Genomic DNA, 22583 nt, shown 5'->3' with positions numbered 1-22583 from the left:
CCCCGGGCGGTGTCCCGGCTCTCCCGTCACCGCCGCTCTCTGCTCCCCCGCAGTGCCGGCACACCCGAGACCGCCGCGCCGTGCTCCACCTTCAGCCTCTCGCCCCTCTCCTACTTTGTCCGCTTTGCCCAAACCACACCAGAAAATAAAGCAATAAAGAAAATGAACGAAATGAAATGAAATAATGAAATTGAAATGAAATGAAATGAAATGAAATGAAATGAAATGAAATGAAATGAAATGAAATGAAATGAAATGAAATGAAATGAAATGAAATGAGTGCCAGCGAGCAGCCGCCGCCCTCCCGCGCAGCGCGGCCGCTCCGGAGGCAGCGGCGGCTCAACCCTCCGCACACCGATCTTCTGTGTCCCCCCGCCCGCCCCTCGTTCTCCTGCTTTCCTCCTTCCTCCACTCGAGGCCGGGGATAATCGCCCGGCAATTGCTTCGCACTCTTGGCCGAGCTGAGAGACCCCATCCCCCGGGACGAGGGTGCGCGGAACTCCATCCCCCGGGACAGGCAGCCGCAGGACCCATCCCCGGCGCTCCGGGCTCGGGGCTGTGCGGGACTCCATCGGACCCATCCCGGCGCTCCAGGCCCGTGGGCGTACGGGATTCCATCGGACCCATCCCGGCGCTGCGGGCCCGTGGGCGTACGGGATTCCATCGGACCCATCCCGGCGCTGCGGGCCCGTGGGTGTGCGGGACTCCATCGGACCCATCCCAGTGCTCCGGGCTCGTGGGTGTGCGGGACTCCATCTCCCAGCGTTCCCGGCCGCGCCGCCCCGCAGTGCTGCGGATGCCCATTGGTGGAGCCCCCTCACTGACAGCCAATCGGCGCGCGGCTCCTTCAGCGGGGCGCGGAGCTGAGGGCGGGCGATGCGCGGCGCTCCGCGGGGCTCCGCGGCCGCCGGGCAGCGCCATGAACCTGGGGTAAGGAGCCAGCGGGGCCGGGCGAACTGCGGCTGTTCGGGGAGGTCCCGCAGTGCCGAGCGGGAGCGATCCGCGGGACAGAGCCGGGGCCAGCGCCGCTGCCGTGGGACGGCTCGGGACGGGCTGCGGGCAGCGGCGCGGGGCGTGCGGGACCGCGCGCACCCTCCGCGGCCGGGCCGGGCTCCGCTTACCCGAGTGCCCTTTGTAAGGTGCCCCTTAAAAAGCTGCGTGCGCTGGGTTTTTTCATTGTTAACATTTTATAATGAAGCACTAAGATAAAGTGGTGTTTGGAGCGCTTGTCGGGGAAAGAAAGGCAGCTGGCTATTGACGCTGCCGCGTTCTCTCTGCTCAACGCTGCCAGCAGCGCCGGTTCCGCTGGCGAAGGGGAATTGCTGCGCATGGAAGCACAACCAAAGGCTCTTGCCAGAACACAGCCCCGCTTTGTGAGCAGCGCCGGCGTTCCCGGAGGCTTGCTTAGCGATTTGTGCAGCACCCAATTGGTGTTCCTGGATTACTCAATTCTTGAGGCGTGTTGCTCTGTGCAACGATATTGAGTGGCGCCTTTAGTGTTATAGATCGACTTTGCGACATGCAAAGTTGTAGTAGTTCTTTCAGTATCAATAAAACTGCGCCTTCTTCAAGGCATCTTGATTTCTTTGTTTTAAGTAACTTCTCAAAACATAGCCTGGGATGTGAAGGACCATCTGGAACAACAGTAATTGTTCTTGTTATGAATCTTAAAATCTCACCATTATCAGATTACTGAATATTTCAGATTCCTCTCTTTGTTTTGTTTTGCAGCGATGGACTGAAGCTCGAAACTGAAGTGCTGGATGGAAAGCCTAGGCTAATTTTAGCTTCTTCTGGTACTTTTTAAATTTAATCTTTAAAGCTTCTTGAAGTTAAACCTAATATCCAAGAGACATAAAGCCCAGCTTTCCTGCAATATTTCTGAGATTAGGAAGAATGTTTGTGTACTGTTATTTATAAGTCCTCTCTCTCACCAGCTCGATTCTGGTTGATAATGAACTCTGAATAGTCTGTGCACCAGGGAACAGCTGGCAAATAGTCTCCACTGCTTAGCTTGTGTTAAAATAAAAAGTTAAGTGCTATTGTGTATCAACTGGCATAACTTGATAATTTCTGTAACTTTATAGCACATTACTTGCCAGGATAAAAGAGGCTTTTAACAGCTTAATTTACACAGCATGACATCATTACAATCACGTTTTTAAAGTAGCTTCAGTATTTGCAGTATTGTCAACATTTTTAATTTTCAATAAGCAGTTTATTTAGGCCAAATCTGAGATACACTGGGAAAACCTATGTTGGTAATTAAGTGTTAATAAATTCTATTTCTGTGGTTTGTCAGACATATGTCTCTGCAATAAATTCCAATTTTGTGATTTGTCAGACATACATTTCTGTACAAGTCTACTTCTCCTAACTGTTCTACATAGGATACAGAAATTCTCCATTAAATGCTGTTTCAATTATATTTCATTTTCTGCTTTTACCAGACAGCTGCCTAATGAGACACTATGTGGTGTTTTGAGCCAGGAAGGAATTCCAGTGCTCTTTACAATCATCTTTAGCATCTTGGGCTGGCTAGGGGAAGTCTGTGTTCCAGAGTGCTCCAAGATAAAGCCTTGTCTTGCACTGTGAACTGGCCTTGAACAAGCAGTCTTTTCCATTATCAGCATTTCCTTGAATTGAATGCTGTCAAAAATTGCATCAAATTGTATGTGTTCTGAATTTTGTTTCTGCACTAAAAAACACTGCTCGCGTTCTTAGGGGCTGAAGTAGGATTATTCTGCAGTAGCGAAGGGTACTTTCTCTTTCTTACACAGAAAAAAAAAAACAAAATTGGCTTTGTGTACAGGATTTCTTGACACTACATTCCCTCTGTTAATCTTAGAACATTCTTTATTCACAACTATTCTATTGAACATGGCACTTATTATTTATGAGACTACTCACACCTCAGGATGTGAGTTAAAAGACTGAAGAGTAATTCAGGACACAGGTGTGGGAGTAATGGAGACAAACAGCATCATGGAACCAAAGAAGGCATTACCACAGGGCTCTCTGAGAATGGATAGCCAGGGAAGGGCAGACAGGCACAATAATTTGATTAGATGTGTATAAAACTATACAGTTTGTTTTTTTTTTTACAGAAGTAGTTACTGAAATAAATCTAATTTTCTTTCCAGCATACTTTTGAAGTCTGTATACTGAAATAAGTAAAAAAAAGTAAAATAATCAGGGCAGATGGTATGGGAAAAGTACTTTCCCCCTGATTTACAAAAATGAGATGACTGTAATGTTTTACTAATTTCTTAAGATTGTTTTTCAGGGGCAAGTTGTTATTAAATACTTTCATATGTTTGTGTCTGTTTCCCAAAAGATAAATCAAAGCCTGCCATGAAGGTAAGTGTAAAATTTTTAGAACACACAAATTTACTATTTGTTAGCAGAAAATTTGAGAAATTGAACTGTATAAACTTGGAAACAATTATATTTATGAAAGACAAGTATATGCTTATGATTTTTGATTTTCTTTTAACTTGAGATTCTGTTATTTCTCAGTTTTATAATAGCTGTTCAAAAGAATGAATTCAAAGTTTTATGACTATTTTTACCTTTTCAAAATGCATTAGTTTCCTTGGCCAAGAAGTTAGAGCAGCAGAGGGTATCATCTAAATGAGAACTTTCAGAGCTCTTGAAGGAATTCTGGTAAAATAAAGATTTGAAGTGTACTTAATTTCAAGTTGGTCATACAGGCTGTCTCTGAGTAAACTGCAAAGGGATGGGTTTGGGAAGGAGAAAAAGCAGAAAGAGATCCCAGTACACAGGAAATAATTACAAGTTTAGCCCAAGGACATTGGAAAGAATAAAACTTATTTCAGAGCGGAAGAATCAAGACTGAAATACTGCTGGCTGCATGGTGAAAGCATGTATCTATGTGGAGCCAGGAAACATCTATTCCCTATTCAGAAACACCAAAGTAAAGCAGAATTAATGCTTGTTAATTATTTTAAATGTCATGCTACATAAAGTTATTATTTATACTGTCATTTTGAAATACTCAAATTCAGGTGCTGTGTCCTCTTCCAAAGTTTTCCTGATACTTGTGAAGATGTTTTAGTAGCTTATACAGAGTTTCTACTGATGGAACAGAAAAGAAAAATGACACTTATTGTCCTTGTTGCCTCATTCTTGTTTTCATTTGTTACAAATACAAATTTTTTTCCTTATTTAATAGATGGTGAAATCTTTTTGCTTTAACAGATGGGCAATAAAGCCAGAGCACCTAAACAGGCATTGAGAGTAAAGCACACTGGGCTCATCTTGAGGCCAACACAAAATGCTTGTATCAAGCAGGAAAATATAACAAAACCAAGGAGTGAATCAAGCTTATCAATGACAAAAGGTGAAAAACTGCAAGTTAATAAACACTCCTCACACGAAGCCACAACTAAAGGTTACTCTTTGATTTTCCAAAGAGATAAGACAAACAGATATCCTGATTCAGAGGATCCTAATATTGTGAAAAAAACTAAACACAAACCTCAAGCCCCACATGTATCAGCTGAAGACTTTAAAAGTTTGGTGTGTTTAACACAAGCACAGCTTCAACAGATTTTGATGATTGTTAAGGAAGGAGGAAGCATCTCTGAGACTCATAATGAAAAGCAAGAGGAAATGGGTAAGATACCAGCCATTGGATGCATTTGTTCCATGGAAACAGAGCAAAATGTGAAAGCTTAACTTGGAGTCAATACTTTCTGGTTATTTGCACATTGTAGAGATGTTACACTTAGGTTGAATGGTCTCAGACAAAATACCCTTTGCCATTATTAATGTGACATTGTTACTGTGAGAGCCAAGCATTTCAGAATGATCACAGTAAAAAAGATTGTTAGATTTCCAGTATTCTGAAGAGCAAACCAGCAGGAAAAGTTATCACTGTTTCATGCAAAATAAGAACCATTTTACATTGGGTGTAAAATGAACCATTTTACCATTTTTTCATTCAAAATAAGAACCATTTTACACTAGAACTGCACTTTTCTGCTCCCCAAGGAGAAGGGTAGTTCTGGTTTGTGAAGAGTTCAGGCCTTCCTCTGTGTCTCAAGAACAGTTCTGCCATTTTCCTGTGGCCAAAGTTGGATTTGTGTCTTTTTACCTAACTGGACTATTAGTGCTGAATAGTATATTTTTTTACCCATCCCCAATTCTTCTACTCGGAATTGTAAGAACTGTTTCTTATCTTCCTTTATGGCATCCTTCCTCCTGTTGGTGGATCTGTGAAGGGGGTCAGCTTTTGCACCAAGAATGAGACATCCTGCAATTAATTAGAGTCCCAAATTGAGCCCTTAGCCAAGAATAAGTGATTACTAAATCTAGCATTTTAAAAATACCCTGTGAAGGTCTAACTTACATGCCTTAACTATTATAAGCTGAAAACACTTTTGTTAAATTGTGGGGAATCTGCAAGTTTCTGTTGCTCTCAAAGTATTTACTCAAAGCTGAAGCAAGTTTAGTGGTTATGTATACACTTATATATAAATGTGTTCTACCACAGCTCCTAATGAGGCATCAGAAGAAAATGTTATAGCATCACTCCAGAAAGATTGTGAAGTGTCCCCAGTTCCAGATGAAGCAAACTCTGATTCAGGCAGGAAACAAGAAGCACATCCACAGCCAGGACAGAATGTTATGTAGGTACATTTGTGTTGCTATATACAAAAATTGTATCTCCAATAAAGGTTCATATCATATGTTCTTAATAACACTTTTTAAAAATACTTATTAAAAATTTAACAGATCAGCTTTCTAGATAAAAATCTTTCCCCTCCTTCCTTTTCTCTAGAAAGGATTCATGGAAACCTGCTGACTTGTTTAGTACCTTGGGTGAAAGAGAAGGGGAGAAAGCCTTATTGGAATTTAAAAAGACCCAATGGAAGAAGGAATTAGGTATTTATGATGTGTAAAATACATTTTTGATATATTTTATTACACCCAGGATGCCAAGAAATTTGGTATTCCTTATGCCCTTTTAAATTTACTTAGTACAATTGCTACAAATTGAAAAGTAAATAATAAGTCTCCAAGACAGAGTAAGATTCTTGAATTTCGAAAGTTTATGCAAAGATTATAAATTCTTGCAAGAAACACTTCTTTGCCAATAAAATATTATCTCAAATGTATTGTGCTTTGTATTTCAGGTGCTACTTGCCAGCAGTTTTGTCACATTCTGGCAGTAATTGACAGCCATTATTGTTAAAAAAATTCATTTGTTTTTTCATGGAACAGCATCACCCCAGTCTACAAGCATGACTGAGTGTATGAAATTGAAATTTCAACTTGAAAGAGTTTGCAGTCCAGCCCCATCACCAATCAAGGGGTGTCTCTGGAGGAAACAAAAACTGTTCAATACAGTAGTAAATGCTGTCTGACAAATTAAGCTTTTTATTATTCACATGGAGGAGTGCTGTGTTCTGTTTTTAAATTGGATTTAGACCATTTGGTTTCAAGGTTTAATTCTGCATTGTCAGTAGCTCCCATTATAGCTCCATTGCTTTTAATAATATTAAAGTAGTTCAAGACAAGTGTAACAAAATGCAGAGAGTTCATATACTTGGTTATTTGTTGGTTTTCCCTGGGAAATTGTTTCTCCAGTGTTTTTTAGACTCCTCAGAGAGACTCCCCACTTACCTCTGCATCCCTGGGCAGATGCCCACTTTGATCTTAAGAGCAAGGTCATGAGGGATTGGTCAGACTGATTGGTGACAACTCTTGTGTCCATCTCACAGTCCAAGTGATAGGGAAGACACGTATTGCTGACTTTTATTTTTTTTTAACTGCTAGATGTTTGCAATAGGAACTCTAGTAAGAGTTTGGTTTTGTTTGTTTAAGATGAACAGGTGGCACTGAAGAAGAAGCTGAAAGAAACTTTGGAGGGAGAGGTGGGTTATTTCTGGGCAAAACTTGGCAGTAATAAAACTCCTAAAGTGGAAACACCTGACCCAGACCAGGTAAGACTGTCCATAAATAAAAGAGCACAGTTTTTACAGCACTGTTGCACAACGGTTAAATTTATAATTCATAGAAGATTTTATTTTCTGTACAAATCCTCTAGAAACCAATATTGGTGGTGCTTTAAGCCTTCTCGGGGCATGAATTGCTGCAGCTCCCTGGTCCACACTTACTTGTTGCCCCAGGTCATAACTTGTCAGCTTAAGATCTTTATAGCAGGAACAGCCCTTTCCTGTCCCTCCATTTGGATTCCTGACTAAAAAGTATAAATCTTTTCTTGTTCTGTTTGGGGAAATAGTTTCAAATGTAATTCCTGGCTATGTAATTATATACATTGTTCATGAGCTCTCACATACATTTGATTGCTTACATGATGAGCATAGCCAGTATGACATCTAGCTTTTTAAAAAGCTGCCATTCTGAAACCACTGTTAGATAAATGCATTATACTCACAAGAGACTTTTCCAATAAATTTTATTGATGTTAAACAGAAGTTAGAGTTGTACCTACTATCATGTCTTACAGCAAAAGCAGCTTGCACTTTTTTGTAGCACATTCAGCATTCCTAGCAAGGTTTTGACTCTATCCTGTAAGAACTAGTTTCAATCTACATAATTGATAAATAGTAGATAAAAGATGCTCAGTTACAAATTTGGGCTGAGGTTTTAATGAACAGCAGCTTCTAGAAGTATGATTTTGTTAACAAATAAAACAGGTGAGCTGAATAAGTCTTAAAATGGTCCCTTTGTTTGCAGACAGTGCTTCCAGCTGACTCAGTTCATGGCACTGAGGAGAACTCTGCCTGTACAGCTGCTTTAGCCACAGAGGCTGATGGAGTTGCACTGAATGTTCCAAGAGCTCCAGCTGGGCAGTCTTCTGATTTCAGTCCTTCTGACTTTCCAGCTGGCAGTTGCAGAGCGTTGGGTTTCAGGGTAAGATTTTTAATTGCCTACAAGGTTTCTTTACTTATTTATTAACAACAAATGTTTGTCTCAATAAGTTCTTTTAAACCAGAATAATTCCTTAGACCTTTTTGCTGTGTATAAATAATTTTGTCTGAATGGATGTTTATCAAAATATCAGTGCTTTGAAGATAGCATTTTCTTCAAAGCTGATGTGAAGCAGCTTCAAAGCAGTACTAGAGGTGTGATATGCACTATTAATTAGTTTTAAGTATGTGCTGAAGAAATAGAGAAGTGGGGACCTATATAAAATAAAAGATATTGCTGGCCGAAGGTTCAAGAAGTAGGTCTTAAATTATGGCTGGTAGGCAGTGATTGAAGAGAGTTTTTTGTCAGATGGCATTGGAAGTTCTCAGTGCCACTGGAGCTTGTTAAATAGTACAGAGATCCCTTAAGAAGCAGAAACAGAAGAATGAAGATGGTAGCTCCTTAATTTGAGACAGATCACTGCTAATTAGATTGTGGTTCTGAATCTGCCTGGAACACAGACTGAGCAATGAACCATAGTAAGAAAAAGGGATTTCTGTTCATGATACAAGTAAGTAGAGTTTTCTGGAGTGAGAGGCTGATGATTCAATTGAAGAGTAATATTCAGAATTCATTTCTGTTAGCAGTCAGATACTTACTACAGTTACAAAGCTACATCCTTTTACTGTGCTAGAGAAAGGCCCAGTTTTGCTCACCACCTGAAGGCAGAGCTTTTTGCCAAGTCCTTATTATGTGGCTGGACAAGATACTTATTTTTTTGTAGAACTAGCAGTTGTCTTATTTCAGGAAGCTGTGCCACAGGAGCGACCTTTTAGTGCTCTGAAACATGAGCAACAGAAGAAATGGCTTGAAGAGTTGGACAAGCAGAAGGAAGAAGCTAAACTACGAAAATTAGAAGAAAAACTTAATTTATCAAAGGTATCTGTGATTTAGAGAAGTCTTTCTCTATTTTTGTTTTAAGAAATAAAAAATTAAGTTAGTGAAGTGGCAACAAAGATGGAATTTTGTGCAGCATGCCTCGGTTTTCACCATAAGGTGCACTTACTGAACACAGAGCCAGTGGCTGTTCAGTATTTCAGTGTCTGGTGTGTTAGAGGGCTTGATGCAGGGATGGAGACAGTGGCAGCATCATCGAAAATCAGGGAGAAAATAAAAGCCTCTAGCACTATATTTAAAGTGGTAGAGAATCAGGCATTACTTTATTTTCTGGCCAGGATGTACCAAGGAAAATGTTCCAAACACACTTTTTTGCAGGATTTCCTCCCAAACTTTATACAGTCAAAACCGATAGAGATGCACTGTTTTATTGGTCTAGAGTTGAGCCACCCCCAGTATTCAGTTTCCCATTGGATCCTAATCTCCTTGCCTGCAGTGTTAATTAGATTTTCATTCTTACCAGCTGTCTCCAATTCTGCCAAAGGCAGCACTTGAGGGTAGATGTTTTTTAGATGGCCACTGATGTTTTGTTGATGTTCCGTTGTTAACCTTTTTTCGTTCTGGGTATCTTTGGGCTACTCCTAGTCTGTTATGTTCAGCCCATCTGCTTACAGTGATGCTACATCGCCTAAAAGTGTCAAGAAAACTCCTTTCCCTAATGCCAAGTTAAGTCAAGCCTAACTAGAGAGACAAAATAAAAATTTACAAGTTATCTTGTTTCCAACAGTAGTAGTTTCTTTCTCTTTTTCACTATGTGTAGAAGCACTTGGGTTTGCAAGGTGGTGTAGAGACCATGGCTAGACACTTTAGGAAAAGATTTGTGTAGACTACAGAAGGTGAGAAAAGAGAAACCAAGTACAATGTGTCACAGCAATGCTAACATCCTGTTTCTATAAATATTTTTTTTAATACACATAGACACTCATGAAGATATAAAAAAGCTTAAAAGCAATCACTTCTCCAGAAAGTATGGAAGAAAATAGCCTTATCTTTTTCTACCCCCTCAAAGCCAGCCTTGCTGCCAGGGATGGTTACAGACCTGCACACAGCACAAGTCTTGTCTTCCTGAGCAGCTGAAGGGATCAGGCTTCCATTGTAAACTGTTTTCTAACTGTGAAGGGAACACAGCTAGGATATGTTCCTTCATTAGCTGTTTTGTTGTTAATTGGGTAGGTGTGCTGTGGAAGGAGGACTGCAGGCACCAGAGAGTGACCCATTCCATTTTTCATGAAAATACAGTAGCAATATGTTTGTGCTGACCAGGTATGGATCAGCATTCTAATCTGGGATCTGACTTGCATTTTAACTGAGACACTTGTCTTCTCACTTAAGGAATTAACTGCTTTCTGCATTGTAGCTTTTCAAATGTTCCTGGTGTACGAAATGTGTATTGTCTGTTTTATTAACCACACTTTATAGAGACAGCATAACTGAATACTTTTTCTTTTTTTTTCTTTTTGTTGTTGTTGCTTGATACTTATATAGGCAGAAGAGCGTGACAGATGGGAAATGCATTTTGATTCTTTTAAGAACCACTTTAATGCTAATGCACAACACCCCTTAAATGGAATGCACAGAAAGCCTGAAAGTCTTTCCCTGCCACCTGATGCCAAGGGCCCAAGTACTTTCATTCACCCTTTGTCCCCTGCAGCTTTAGGCAGCCTCATGCCCTTACAGATGGGAACTGCAGAAAAAACTGCTAAAAATGATGCTTCAGAACAAAGTCAGAGAGTCAGGTGAGTGAGCTTTGTAAAGGAATTATTTTCCCAGATAGTACATTTCTGGTACCTCCTCGGAAATTAAAAAGTAAAAAAAAAAAAAAAGAAAAAAAATAATTTACCTTCATTTGGCTTTTGGTTTTTTTTTTTTCAAATACCTGTTGTTTCACTGTTGAAAGACACAAGTGCTGCCAGTGTTTATCAATGAAATTTACTGCAATTAACCTTACTTTTTTCCTTAATGAAAAGGATTTCCTAATCTATGAATTAATTTATAGAATAACCTCAATGTGAAAATGAAACCTAACTGATTCTAATTAAGAAAGGCTTAAGGATTATTTTCTAATGATTAAAAGCATTGGCTTGTCCCTTTGTTCACAGTTTCCTCCGTTCCATGACGGCTCTGCTGGACCCTGCACAGATTGAGGAGAGGGACAGGAGGCGGCAGAAGCAGCTGGAACATCAGGTAGACTTGGGTTTTAAAGCCTCACACTTTTTTAACAAGAAGAAAAGATGAAAGGTAATATCTCATTAATAAAGCATGAGATTTAATACCAGAACCCAGGGAGGCACTTGACTTTTATGCTTTAGATGGCATGTGCATTGTTTGGCAGTATTTCCTTCAGTCAGACTCTACAATTCTCTTTCAATATTTGCACGAGATTATTGCACTTCTGTAACTGAGTTCCTACCTCATAAAAAGGTACAGCTCAGTCCTTAGAGCTCCAGCAGGTTTGTATACATTTTCCTTCAGTCTCCACTGTTATAAGGAGAAGAAATCTGATATTTACAGATTCCCGCTCCATGAGCCTTTAATTTTTTATCTACTTCACTAACATTTACTTAACCTTTGTGGCACCTAACAACGTGTATCTGTGTGCTGTTGTCTCTAGCACAGTGTGAAAAAGTCTCAATCTAAATGTAGAGACTGTTTTAGTCACACTGCTGGATCAAACTCCTGGATTACCAGGAGCTTTTTCACCAATAAGGTGCAAATCAGACCTTCATCTCTTTACACAAAAAATAAAAAGTATTTTCTAAAGCATAAAAATCTCTTTTTTTCATCTGAGTATTTCAGAGTGCTCAATTGGGCTGGTGATTTTCCAGAAACAAAACCACAGGAGTTTTTGAAATAAATTGTCTTCAGGTTTTTTTTTTACATTTGTCCAAATCCAATCCTACACATATACAAAAATACATTAATAAATACCTTACAACGTGTTAATGTTGTATCTTTTACTTTGCCCTTTTTGTTCTGATCCTGCTAGAAAGCAATAATGGCTCAGGTGGAAGAAAAACGGAAGCAGAAACAACTGGAGGAAGAGCAGAGAAAATGGGAAGAGCAACAGGAAGAACTGCGCCTGGCACGAGAAAAAGCACAACTGCAGAAACAGTTTGAAGAAGAAATGCTGAAACAAAAACAAAAGGAGGTGAGGTTTGCAATATCATAGTGCAGATTGTCAGTGATAACGCTGAATTTTGAGGAAAATAGTTCTTGTTCCTCACTTGCAAAATTTTGCTCATTTTGAAAATGAAAACTATCCAAAATGTAGACTTCCTTAGTTTATAAACATACAACACCATACAAGAATAAGGCCAGATTATTTTTTTCAGCAAGGGCCTTTTCAGGAATAGAATGTAAGAACTGGCAGAAATAGAAATGTAGTTTTAAATAGTGCAGAAACATCTGTTTTAAAATGCAAATTTAAAATTAAAAAATAGCTCAAAGTATGTGGTCCAATTATTGTTATTGGTAACTTGATGCTTTTAAGGTGCTTCGGTACCATGAAGTTCATCTGAGTGAATGTGCTTTCAGTCTGAATTAAAGACTTCTTAGGTTGAAGTCTGGAAAAGGCATTTTAAAAGTCACTCAAATTTGCCATCTTTCCCCTGCATAGCTTTTTCTGAGCTTTACACAGTGCTTTCATATAAAAGTTAAACCAAAGGTGCATTTTGACCTTTGCTAAATACAGATTTTGCATTTCTATCTCTCCTTTAACCTCTACTTGGTCTGATGTTTCATTCTTTCTTTTGGCACTGTGTGCTTCCTCTTTGGAACAGTAGCAGATTCCATGGTGTCATAAGACAAGGTGATTCCAGAAACAGTCTTCTCCAAAGCCTGCAGAAATGTGATTTCTCTGCATTTTCTGGATGGAAGTGTGTGGCATCTGCCTGTAGATGGTTTAACAGACTGGTTCAACATGGGCAAATTCATCCTCTGTAATTGCTCAGCTCCTTTGAAACATGTGACTGCACCAGTTGTTCTTTCCAACTGCAAATGCAGGAGGGAGTGGGATCAGCTGCTAGTAACAGTTGGGAAATGAGATTTTCCTTGGCAAAGTCTCCTGCACCTTGAACCCACTGAGTCAGGGAACTGTAACCCCCTGACATTTGCTGGGGAGCTTTTACTGTCTTCCTTCCTGTGCAAGTAGGAGTAAAGTGGAGTTTATTACTTTGATTTGGTCTCATTTCATCTCATTAAACCACATACTACAGGAAGTTGCAGATGGCTGACATCAGATGGCATCTAGAAAGAAAGGAATTTATTAGAGGGGAAATAAATAGCCAGATAACTTGGATGCTCATTTTTTAATGCTAAGATGGAAGATCTTTCATCAGTACAGCAGAGGTTCTGAACTTATAATCATAGAAATTATAGGTTACAAACTGTACTTACTCAACTATTTGTAGTTTTGAAAAAAAATACTTTCCCGAAATAAAATTACATATAAGCTTTGAGGATTATATGGTCATTAAATTATCCAATTTATTTTATTCTCAAAATAAATAATCACATATTTACCTTTTTTTTTTTTTTAAGGAACTTGCAACTCTTAAAGCCAGAGAGCTTTATCAGACAATGGAGAAAGCTCAGGAATTAACCCAGGAATCAAAACAAGACCAGCACATTCCCAACTTGGCTCAGAAGGCACATGACATTTCAGAACTCCAGAACAGTCATGGTGGTGGCAAGTATAAATCTCACACTCAGTTTGCCTGTTTCTTTGGTGGTTGAAAGCAAGTTGTTTCTGGGATCGGGGTGGGTTTTTTGGTTTTTGTTTCCTAGTCTGCATTTAGGTCACAAACCAACTTTCATTACAATTTATTTTCCTTTCAAACAAATATGTGTTGACTGCCATGGAGAATATTGTGTTTTAGTAAGTTTCAAATACTGTATTACATGAAGGAAGAAATGCAGAGATACTAGCAGGAATTAACAGGAATATTCAGACCTGTGTGCTGTCAGATTTCCCGTGGAAAAGGGGGATTATTGGTATTTGGACCAGAGTTCTCAGTATTGCTTTGAGCTCTAAACCACCACAGTCTGATAACTCTGTAGCATGGTTTAAATTAGGTTACTGTTAGAAACACAGAATGATTATATGCAGGTGCTTTCATTGAAGAGCTCTGGGAGTCAGGGGTACAGACCCAAATTTGACTCTGACATGGATTTGAGATGAATACGTTTTTATATCCTATTGTTCTATAACTACATATTAGTTATTAAACTTATCTTGTTCTACTGTATACATTGATCTCATCCAAGAATGGATTCTTGTAATCTCCATCAAACCCCCCAAACATCGTTTCTCATGATTCCTGTTACAATTAAACAGTAATTATATCCATTTACCAAACAATCATCACATTTAACAATCATATCATTTATCATATAACAATTATATCATTTATAATAATTATAAAATGATTATACAGGTGTGGTTTTGCATGATCCAATAAAGACAAAGCCCAACATTTTCCCAGGGCCTACCCTAGAATTTTCCCAGGGCCTACCAGGCCCAACCTTTCTTCCCAGCTCCCCTGAATGTCCCATGATTTTAGAAACATTTTATCCCTGTACTATCATTACTAAATGGAACAACTCTACCACTTTTCAGGTGATACAGAGTCTGACAACTGTAATTCTGGCATTTCAGCACAAGGTACTGATTTCCCTGCTGGTGTGGAGAGCCCCCCTGAGCAGCAGGGCTCCCCTCGGAAGGACACGGCGGTGCAGACAGGTACAGAGCCCACCCCGAGTTACTCTGGGACCTCCAGACAGGCAGGGGATCCTGTCTGTGAAACTGAGCCAAATCACTGACACTCTCAGGGAATAAAGCTAGAAAGAAATACTTGCACAGACACAGTAATGTTGGTGTGTCACAGTGTACCACTTCATTCCTGTATTTATTCTTCTAAATAAATTATATTTCTGGATAGTTGTTACTTACCAGTTACAAATCCCATAGTCTGGAATACTGTGTCAATTTAGGGTCACAAGCCACATAGGTCCAAATTTTTAAGGTAACTTTATTTGGTTCTCTAGTCTTCTGTGTTTTATCCCTCCCTCACTGAGTTTGCTTCTACAGGTCCTATGTGTCTTCCACAGAAAAAAGAATAAAAAAGCATTATAAAACTGTAGCAGCCATATTTAAAAAAAAATAAGTAATGGTAGATTGATACATATACAAAAGTCAACCAAGAAATTTGAATAGCCTAGACTTGGAGTTAAAATACAATTTTTTTTTTAGATTGCTTTAATACTTCAGCATACACGGAGTCAGCTGAGGAAAGAACTGCATATTGTGAATCGCCTGATATTTCCATAGAATATAAAGAAATGTCTAACAGCAAAAAATACCAGAAGGAAATGCAGTATATGGATAAAAATAAACTTTCAGGAAAAGGGACTGGTGGTATTTACAGTGATCTATATGAACAATATGCAAGAAGAGAAAGGCACATTAAACCTTCGGAAAAATACAGCAAAAGACCTGACTGGAACATAAACAAGCCTGGGAAAAGATACATTCCAGCCTCAGAAAGGTACCCTAAAGCACTGCAGAGACAGAGGGAGGAGAACAAGGTGCGCCGCCAAATGGAGCTGCTGCAGTTGGTGGAAAGGAACAGCCCTGGGCAGCTCAGTGCAAGGAGAGGGGGACACTCAGCCAGGTCTCTCTCACCTCAGGAAGAAACAGCTGGGAAGAGTAAGGGCCACAGAGGCAGAAAGGTGGGTCACTGTCTGGCCTTTGAGAACAATGATGTGTTTTTAAAACTCTTGTTCCTCACAGTTGTACATGGGTGGGAATTCAGTTATGTAACTGGAACATTGAAATTGTCCTATTGCTCATCCTTATGTCAGCACTGTTCATCAGGAGCAGAACATATTCAGATTCTGTGACTGAGTTTTTACTGTTATTTCAGTCTTCCAAAGTGTTGATTCCTTTTTGTTTGCTCACTGATTCATGATGTAAACAGAGAGCTTAAATGCAAGCAGTGTGCAGGACACAGTGACATCACTGACTTGCTGGTTTTTGTCCAGTCATTGTGCTGTGCTGACAGGTGAGGTACAGCAGCACCTACTCAAAGCTTACTCAAGGAAACAGTTTTTATTTCTGCAAAGAATATGGATTACTGAGGATGTACTCCCATTGCCAAAGAAATGCATCCTTCTTAGAGGAGTAATTCTCCATTTGCAGTAAGAGCTTGTGGCTGGAAAAAAGTCTTTTAAAGAAAATACTATCAAATATATTTCTGGTTTCTCTCTTGCCCTTTCTCTCACTTGTTCACTCTCTGTATGCATACACTTTCTCACACCTTCAAATAAAAAACTCTGGACTTTTCCTTTAATATCTTGGATTGAACCTTTCAGCTTTATAAATTACTATGTTCCAAGGATAGGAGAATAGACATAATATTTTCGATAGTGCTTAGAGCTGCCAAGGACACAAACTTGGGAGTAAATCCTCCTGTAATTTGTTGCTTTATTTCATGGGCACTACAAGTCTCTTAAATGCAAATATTTGATAAATACCTTTCTCCTGAAGCTGGGTCAAACAAGTCCTGTTGGAATTTCAGAACAAACTTTTTCTGAAAAAGCAAAGCTTTTAATGAAAAAACACTGAGATTTTTTGGTTTGCTTTTGACTTCTTTGTTTACTCCTAGGAAGAAAAACTTCATAAGAATCACTTGAATGAAGAAAGGTACGTCAATACTCCGCATTAATGAAATGTAGGAATACATTATTACTGAAATGCATGTGATTTTTTAAAAAAAAATTAGATATATCTAATTGTCTACTATTAAAAATACACAAGACCATACAGATTGCAGGTATAAAAGCAGAATAAATAAACAAAAATCTTGTCCTCCAAAAGATTCTTTGTTATTTGAGAAAATCACATTACTGAAGTAATGTTTGAACTTTTTTTATAACTTCAATTGTTCCGTACAGATCCGAATCACCACCTGTTCCAACAGTTAGGAACAGATTACTGCAAGTACAACACAGACCGATGCAGGCTTCTCCTTTCGTGGCGTATCAGCAGCTCGGTGGAAGAGAGGACGCGCAGGCAGCCTGGCCGCGGAGCCCTCCCCCGGCGCGCTTCGTGCCCTACGTGCGCACACGGGAGGTGTTGTGCCTGCCCCCGGGGGCTCCGCTCGGCCCGGCCTCGGCACGGCACAGCCACGGTACCGAGACACCTTGCACCGGGGGCTGCTGCTTCCTACTGCGCCCTGCGGTGACCGCTCTGTGCCGCAGCAGCGCGCAGAAAGGCTGTGCAGCCACATTACACTCGGTAGTAAAGAAACGTCAAACCACAAAGTTTTAAAAAATCAGAAAAGCGACAAATATGTTAGCAATTTAAAAATACCTTGCATGAAAGTATGACTGCACTTTCTTGCTTTACTGTATAGAGATTGGGATTTAGCAGTCTAAGTGTTGTTTGATTAAAAAATAGATATTATAATCTCAGTAGCAACCAACTCCTGATTTTCATAAACTTTCAAAATCTGCTTCAAAATTAAAAGAAGATTAATAAAGAATTTTATTAACTGATTTGATATATGTTTACTTTTAGATTCTTACCAAATGCCACGACAGATTTTTAGCTCAGATCACGTTAGAGATGCTCTTCTAAATCCTGATGTAGTTACAATCAGAGAGAGACAACAAGAAATTCTCAAAGGATTGTCAAAATTACGACAGGTAAGCAAAAATTTATTGGATAACTGTGCATGTATATATATGTGTGTGTGTATATATATATATATATATAGACACTGAAGTAAAAATCATTAAAAAATTATTACATAATTATCTTTAATTCTGTTTCCATAATTTGATTTATATTTTGGGCCCTGTCCTCTACTTTTGTTCCATTTTATTAATTTTTGTTTTTTACTTTTTGCTTCCATCTTTGGACAGTCCTTAGAGAATATGGACACCTTAGTCCTTAAATCAACTTTGAAACATTGAAGTGCCTGAGCAAACTTGAAACCAAGAGGAATTACTTTATTTGGTGTCCAGATTTCTATGGTTAGGGTTGTTTATAGGGAATATCGGTTTCAAACGAAGAGAGTTTTAACACAACCTTGTTAAATGAGCCTTCCCCTCTGTTGTTCCCAAATCAGGACAGATCAGTGGGGTTGGTGGGGTGGTCTTGTGACAGGCCTGGAAAAATACTGTAATTTGCAAACTGGAAGTATGAACACTTAAAAAAATCCTTCAGAGTCAGCTGCTACTTGTTAGCATGTAAAAAGAAAACTCAGGATTTGTCAGTCAGCCAGGTTGTTCGGAAAAGAAAACGAAAATTAGCTTAATGCCACAGCCACACAAGCTCTTGAGATAAAAAACTGTGTGTTTGTGTACATTGTTCTCTCTGTAGTCAGGCACTTGTAATGGCATCTGATTATCAAAGCCTGAGTGAATTGGATACTGCACGTGTTGGCAGCAAGGTGTGGCTGCCACAGGTCTGGACATGCACATGAGCACTTCTCTTTTATGCTTCTAAATGGCCTCACAGGATTACAAGACAAAAAAATACTTTTTTCAGGCTTGCCTTTTCATTGTGAAGAACCTGAAAATATACATGTACCAGTATCTTCCCTTCCTTTTGAATGGGTCCAAACTAAATTTACTTTATTGTTAGCAACAGGGTTTTTCTCTGCCTTCAGAGAGGAACATTTCATAAATAAAGGGAAGAAAATCTGACAGTGAAGCACAACAGAATTAACAGTAGCTGAGGCTATTGATTACATGTTGTGCTTCAGAAAGACGGAAGCACTGCCATGTACACTATGGGAAACAAAGCCCACTCTTAAATTTTTAAGAGTTTCAATAAATGATAATAAGGGATAATTATAAAGCAAAGCTACAGGCCTGGGTGCATGGCAGAGCCAGTGGCACACCCACTTCCTCAGCTTAGTCTTTTATACTGTTACAGTTGCATTACTTCCTCAAATGCCTGCAAATTTATTTTGAGCTAACTGACTACAGTCTTGCTTCAAATTTTTGCAGCATTTGCATAATTCAATAGTTGGAGATGTCAGCAGTCTAGGGTGGTCTTCGGATGCCACTTTTAGGCTTGGTAGTTTTTCTTTTAGGGTCTTCTGCTCTCCATTTATACTGTCTTAGATGTAAATTTTGCAATAGCCAGCATATCTTAAAATACATCTTTTGCAAGCCCACTTACATCTTGTGAAAGCCTTGCTTTCCCTTTTACACTGCCTGCCAACCATTACAAATGTTATACTTGAAAAGCAGTTTAAAACTTTCAATAGCTATTTGCAAGCAATTAGAATTTAAAAAATAAAGCAAATAAATTATAGTGAAAGCAGTTTATAACATCCCCAAGTGCTTCAGCTGTAGGTAAACTCCTTGTACAAAAAAAAGGCTCATGACTCTCCCTAGGTCAGTAAGAAAAGCTGTGACCCAACACTGAAAGGCTGCCAGTTCTAACAGCTTCTACATTGGTTTCATATATCTACAGCTGTATTTTGGCTTCTGATCCAAAAGAATCTACTCCACAGCAGGTACTGCAAAGTAAAGACACCTTTACTGGTGCCAGGAATGTGCAGGGGTCAGCACACCCATCTGTGCATCCCAGTTTTGTTCATTTCACACCAGCTTTTATACAAACTCACACCAGTCCCTGCCACTTACTTATCTTGGAGTTCCAGATCTGGGGATTGGGGCCTTACCTAACTTGTGGTTTTCTTATCTTCAGCTTACAAATTCAACACACCATTCCAATCTAACTAACACTAATAACTACATCTTCCTTTATGACACAGAGATGTTCATGGTAGATTTATGGGCCACCTATACCTATTTCACTGATTACACTCTAGTTCCATACCTGTTCTAGCAGAACCTATGGCTTTGCATCTTCACTCTTTTCTGCTGGTGCTCTGGGAGTTTTCCACTCTTTATCACTTTCAGCTGGCCAGGGCTAGGTCCTTGTTTGGGAAGCAGCTGCAGTTATCACTCCTAGCATAGGGCTGGGTCCCTCCTTGTTACAGTCTGCAGCAGCCCCTAGGTCCTACTGGTTCACCTTCTTGAGACAAGCCTATGTTCTGTATTTCACTTCACTTACCCGTGGCATTTTAGAGTGAAGCCAGATTCAAGGTACAACTTGACCCGTGTGCTTGCTGAGGCTGTAAAAACCACAGTTATGTAGACAGGTCAAAGTTGGTAAGCTCAGAGAAGCCACATAAACTTACGGTCAATTTTGCAGTGGCTAAAATGTAACAGGTTAGTCTTTCAGTAGATCTTGGTTCTGCAAGAGATTTAACTTAAAACTTGTGGAGTTCCTTTATTAAATACCCTGCCAGCTGCAGAAGGTATTTAGGACATGAACTGTTTAATTTCAGTATACCTTGTATACCAAAGTATTGTTCTCCTCCTCATGTACAGATGACACCTGTTTTGCTTTAGTTATTTCACTGCAAGGTATGAATAGTGTAGGATTTTGTCTGAAATACAAAAAGCTGAGTTTTCTGTTTCAGAAGATAATCTGGTCTTGCTCTTCTACATTTATATATACGTACATATAATGGATTGATAGCTTCAGACTACAGACATACATATCTATATTTACAACATATTTAGCCATTGTTTTGTGTGGGGAATTCACATAATAGTCACATAATTTCAACCAGTCTTTAGTCATTGAACTCCACACTGAGGCAGTGATAAATACAGCTGGGCTGGTGTAGTAAGAGCCCAGTGGGACTGGCTGACCCAGGGAACAGAGGAGGGAGGGTGAGTCTGTCACTGCATTTGCTACAGGGCAGCAAATCTCTTCCTATGTCTCAGGTCACAGCAGGTATAGGAGCTAGCAAGACTCTTTCCTCACTGAAATCAAAAGTCAGTGGATAAGCCGAGCAAAGTGAATTATTTGTGAAAAAGGAGGGACAAAGTTTAAGAGGACTCACCCCCAGGTCAGTACTACCAGAGCAGCCCATTGTTCCTGAGGCAGGTGCAGGTGACACAATGGCTGGGTGGGGACACACCCCCACAGCTCCCTGGGTGTTGAGCACCTTTCCAGCACCTGTGCAAACCTCGTGCTGAACACTCAGCTGCCAGCTTTCAGGGTTACGTGTTCCTCAGCTCTTGGTTTATTTAGTGCAGTTTATTATATAACTTGGTTTTGTGACATGGTTCTAAAGGCAAACAATGCTCTGCAAAAATACTAATTATTGACACAGAGACTGAAAACACTGACCATTAATAGAAATTAGCAGATCCTGTTGATTAATTGGAAAGCAATTAATCAAGTGATTGAAAGTAGGCAGCTGCTGCATGAGGAGCCAAAGTGGAGTATTCCAGGCTGCTTTGCTGACTTCCCTTTGGTGCCACCAGGAATCTGTGCCTAAATTGCTGTAAGAGCTGCTGCCTTGCTTTAGGTCTGTACTGAGCTGTGCTAGCAGCCTGTAACTCTTATCTTTGAGAAAGGCCTTGTAACTCTGAGAAAAATAACTACCTTTTCTTTTTTAAAAACAAACTTCCATGGTATCAAATTATTTCTAACAAGTCTAAATGAGATGGAAAGCAAGGGGCCAGATGTATCAATATATATGATATATATGATATATGATCCTGTTAATTACAGTAAAAATACTTATTCACATACTTGTCATAGTTTTATCATGTATGACTTGATAGACAAGGATACATTTCCAGGAGTTATTTTTGTGACAGGTTTTCTCTGTCATCAGTACTTGCAAGAACCATTGACACAGCAGGAACCTTGAACCTTGTGACAGTTCATCTGTGTCTCCTGGAATGTCAGATTGTTCCAGTGGCCCTGCTGCCCTTGCTCTGAAGGGTATTGTTTGTGTTAAGGCTAAAAGCCAATGCCCATCAGGATTTTGGGTTCCACTTAATACAAGAATTCACTACAATATTGCAAATGCAGAGACAGTGCACAAAGGGATGAGAATGTTCCATTTCATACAGTGGAAAAGTCCTTTTTTCCTCTGCATGGTCATCCCTGGAAACAGGCCTGGCTTCCACTCCAGTCACACTTTGAAGGCTGCTGTAGAAGTTCCCTCTTCCCCAAGTCTATGAGGCTTTACTGTTTTTTTCTGAAGTTGTGTACTTAAAAACCATTGGGCCTCAACAAGGAAATTGTTTTTATCTATGAAACAATGATGCTTCATTGGTTCAGGAAGACAGAACATTCACATTTGTCTTTATTTCAGGGCCTCCTTCAGAAGCAGAAGGAGTTGGAGAACACTCTGATTCCCATTGTAGCTCAAGAGACCTTCATGCCACCGTTTTGAGAGGTGCATATGAATGTTCTGAATCTTTAATATGGAAATGCACAGCACTTTGCTATTGTAATTAATTATAAACCACCTCTAGCTTTTTTATGAAAATTAAATTATGATAATTTTATAGACTTTTGATAGGATCATGTTACTTTTTATATTGAAGATACTTTAAACTCATAATGATTTGTCTGTTTAGAATGGATTTCATGCTACTTGAAGACAAGTGTCAATTTAATATAAACCACCAAAACCATGGAAGTAAACTGTTACATGGGTTTTTGTAGAACTCAGTGTGTGAATTTTGATAAATAAAAAGATTAAGATGTATTCTGAATTACTTTAATTATCTTTGTTGTTATTTTTAACTATACAAAACTGCTTGTATTTCAATATTCAGCCACCTTTTAGCCTTATACAGTGAGTATCAACTTAAGTACTCCCAGATTC

General features: G+C 39.5%; 1 protein-coding gene across 9 annotated transcripts; it reads left to right on the top strand.

Moving 5' to 3' along the window:
- The first annotated feature begins 843 nt into the window (after positions 1–843).
- Positions 844–22470, top strand: CCDC66 (coiled-coil domain containing 66). 9 transcript variants are annotated; one of them, XR_002465641.4, is made up of 19 exons: positions 844–930; positions 1732–1796; positions 3338–3360; positions 4222–4639; positions 5519–5654; positions 5807–5910; positions 6853–6971; positions 7729–7905; positions 8710–8841; positions 10345–10595; positions 10959–11043; positions 11846–12007; positions 13399–13546; positions 14477–14599; positions 15110–15588; positions 16524–16561; positions 16813–17155; positions 17438–17565; positions 22065–22470. XR_002465641.4 is itself a non-coding variant. In XM_085590603.1 (19 exons), the coding sequence occupies exons 1-19, from the start codon at positions 920–922 to the stop codon at positions 22143–22145; spliced, it is 2877 nt and encodes a 958-aa protein (XP_085446729.1). In that variant the 5' UTR covers positions 844–919; the 3' UTR covers positions 22146–22470. The 9 variants fall into 9 exon arrangements, 5 of the variants coding, with proteins under 5 accessions (XP_085446729.1, XP_021388477.2, XP_085446728.1 ...); XR_014958153.1 differs by lacking the exon at positions 22065–22470 and adding an exon at positions 20677–22042; XM_085590603.1 differs by having other exon boundaries at positions 14516–14599; positions 16813–17048.
- Positions 22471–22583: the final 113 nt, after the last annotated feature.

The sequence above is a fragment of the Lonchura striata genome, chromosome 12 (genome assembly GCF_050655825.1).
Source record: "Lonchura striata isolate lonStrDom1 chromosome 12, ASM5065582v1, whole genome shotgun sequence".
Taxonomy (NCBI): Eukaryota; Metazoa; Chordata; class Aves; order Passeriformes; family Estrildidae; genus Lonchura; species Lonchura striata.
Note: the sequence above shows the minus strand (reverse complement) of the source record. Positions and strands in the feature narration are given on the sequence as shown.

Excerpts from the sequence above, each read along its gene's own strand:
- CCDC66 (XM_021532802.4), top strand. Across the intron at positions 1,797-3,337 it reads GCTAATTTTAGCTTCTTCTG|ATAAATCAAAGCCTGCCATG; the intron begins GTACTTTTTAAA and ends GTTTCCCAAAAG. Across the intron at positions 10,596-10,958 it reads GAACAAAGTCAGAGAGTCAG|TTTCCTCCGTTCCATGACGG; the intron begins GTGAGTGAGCTT and ends CTTTGTTCACAG.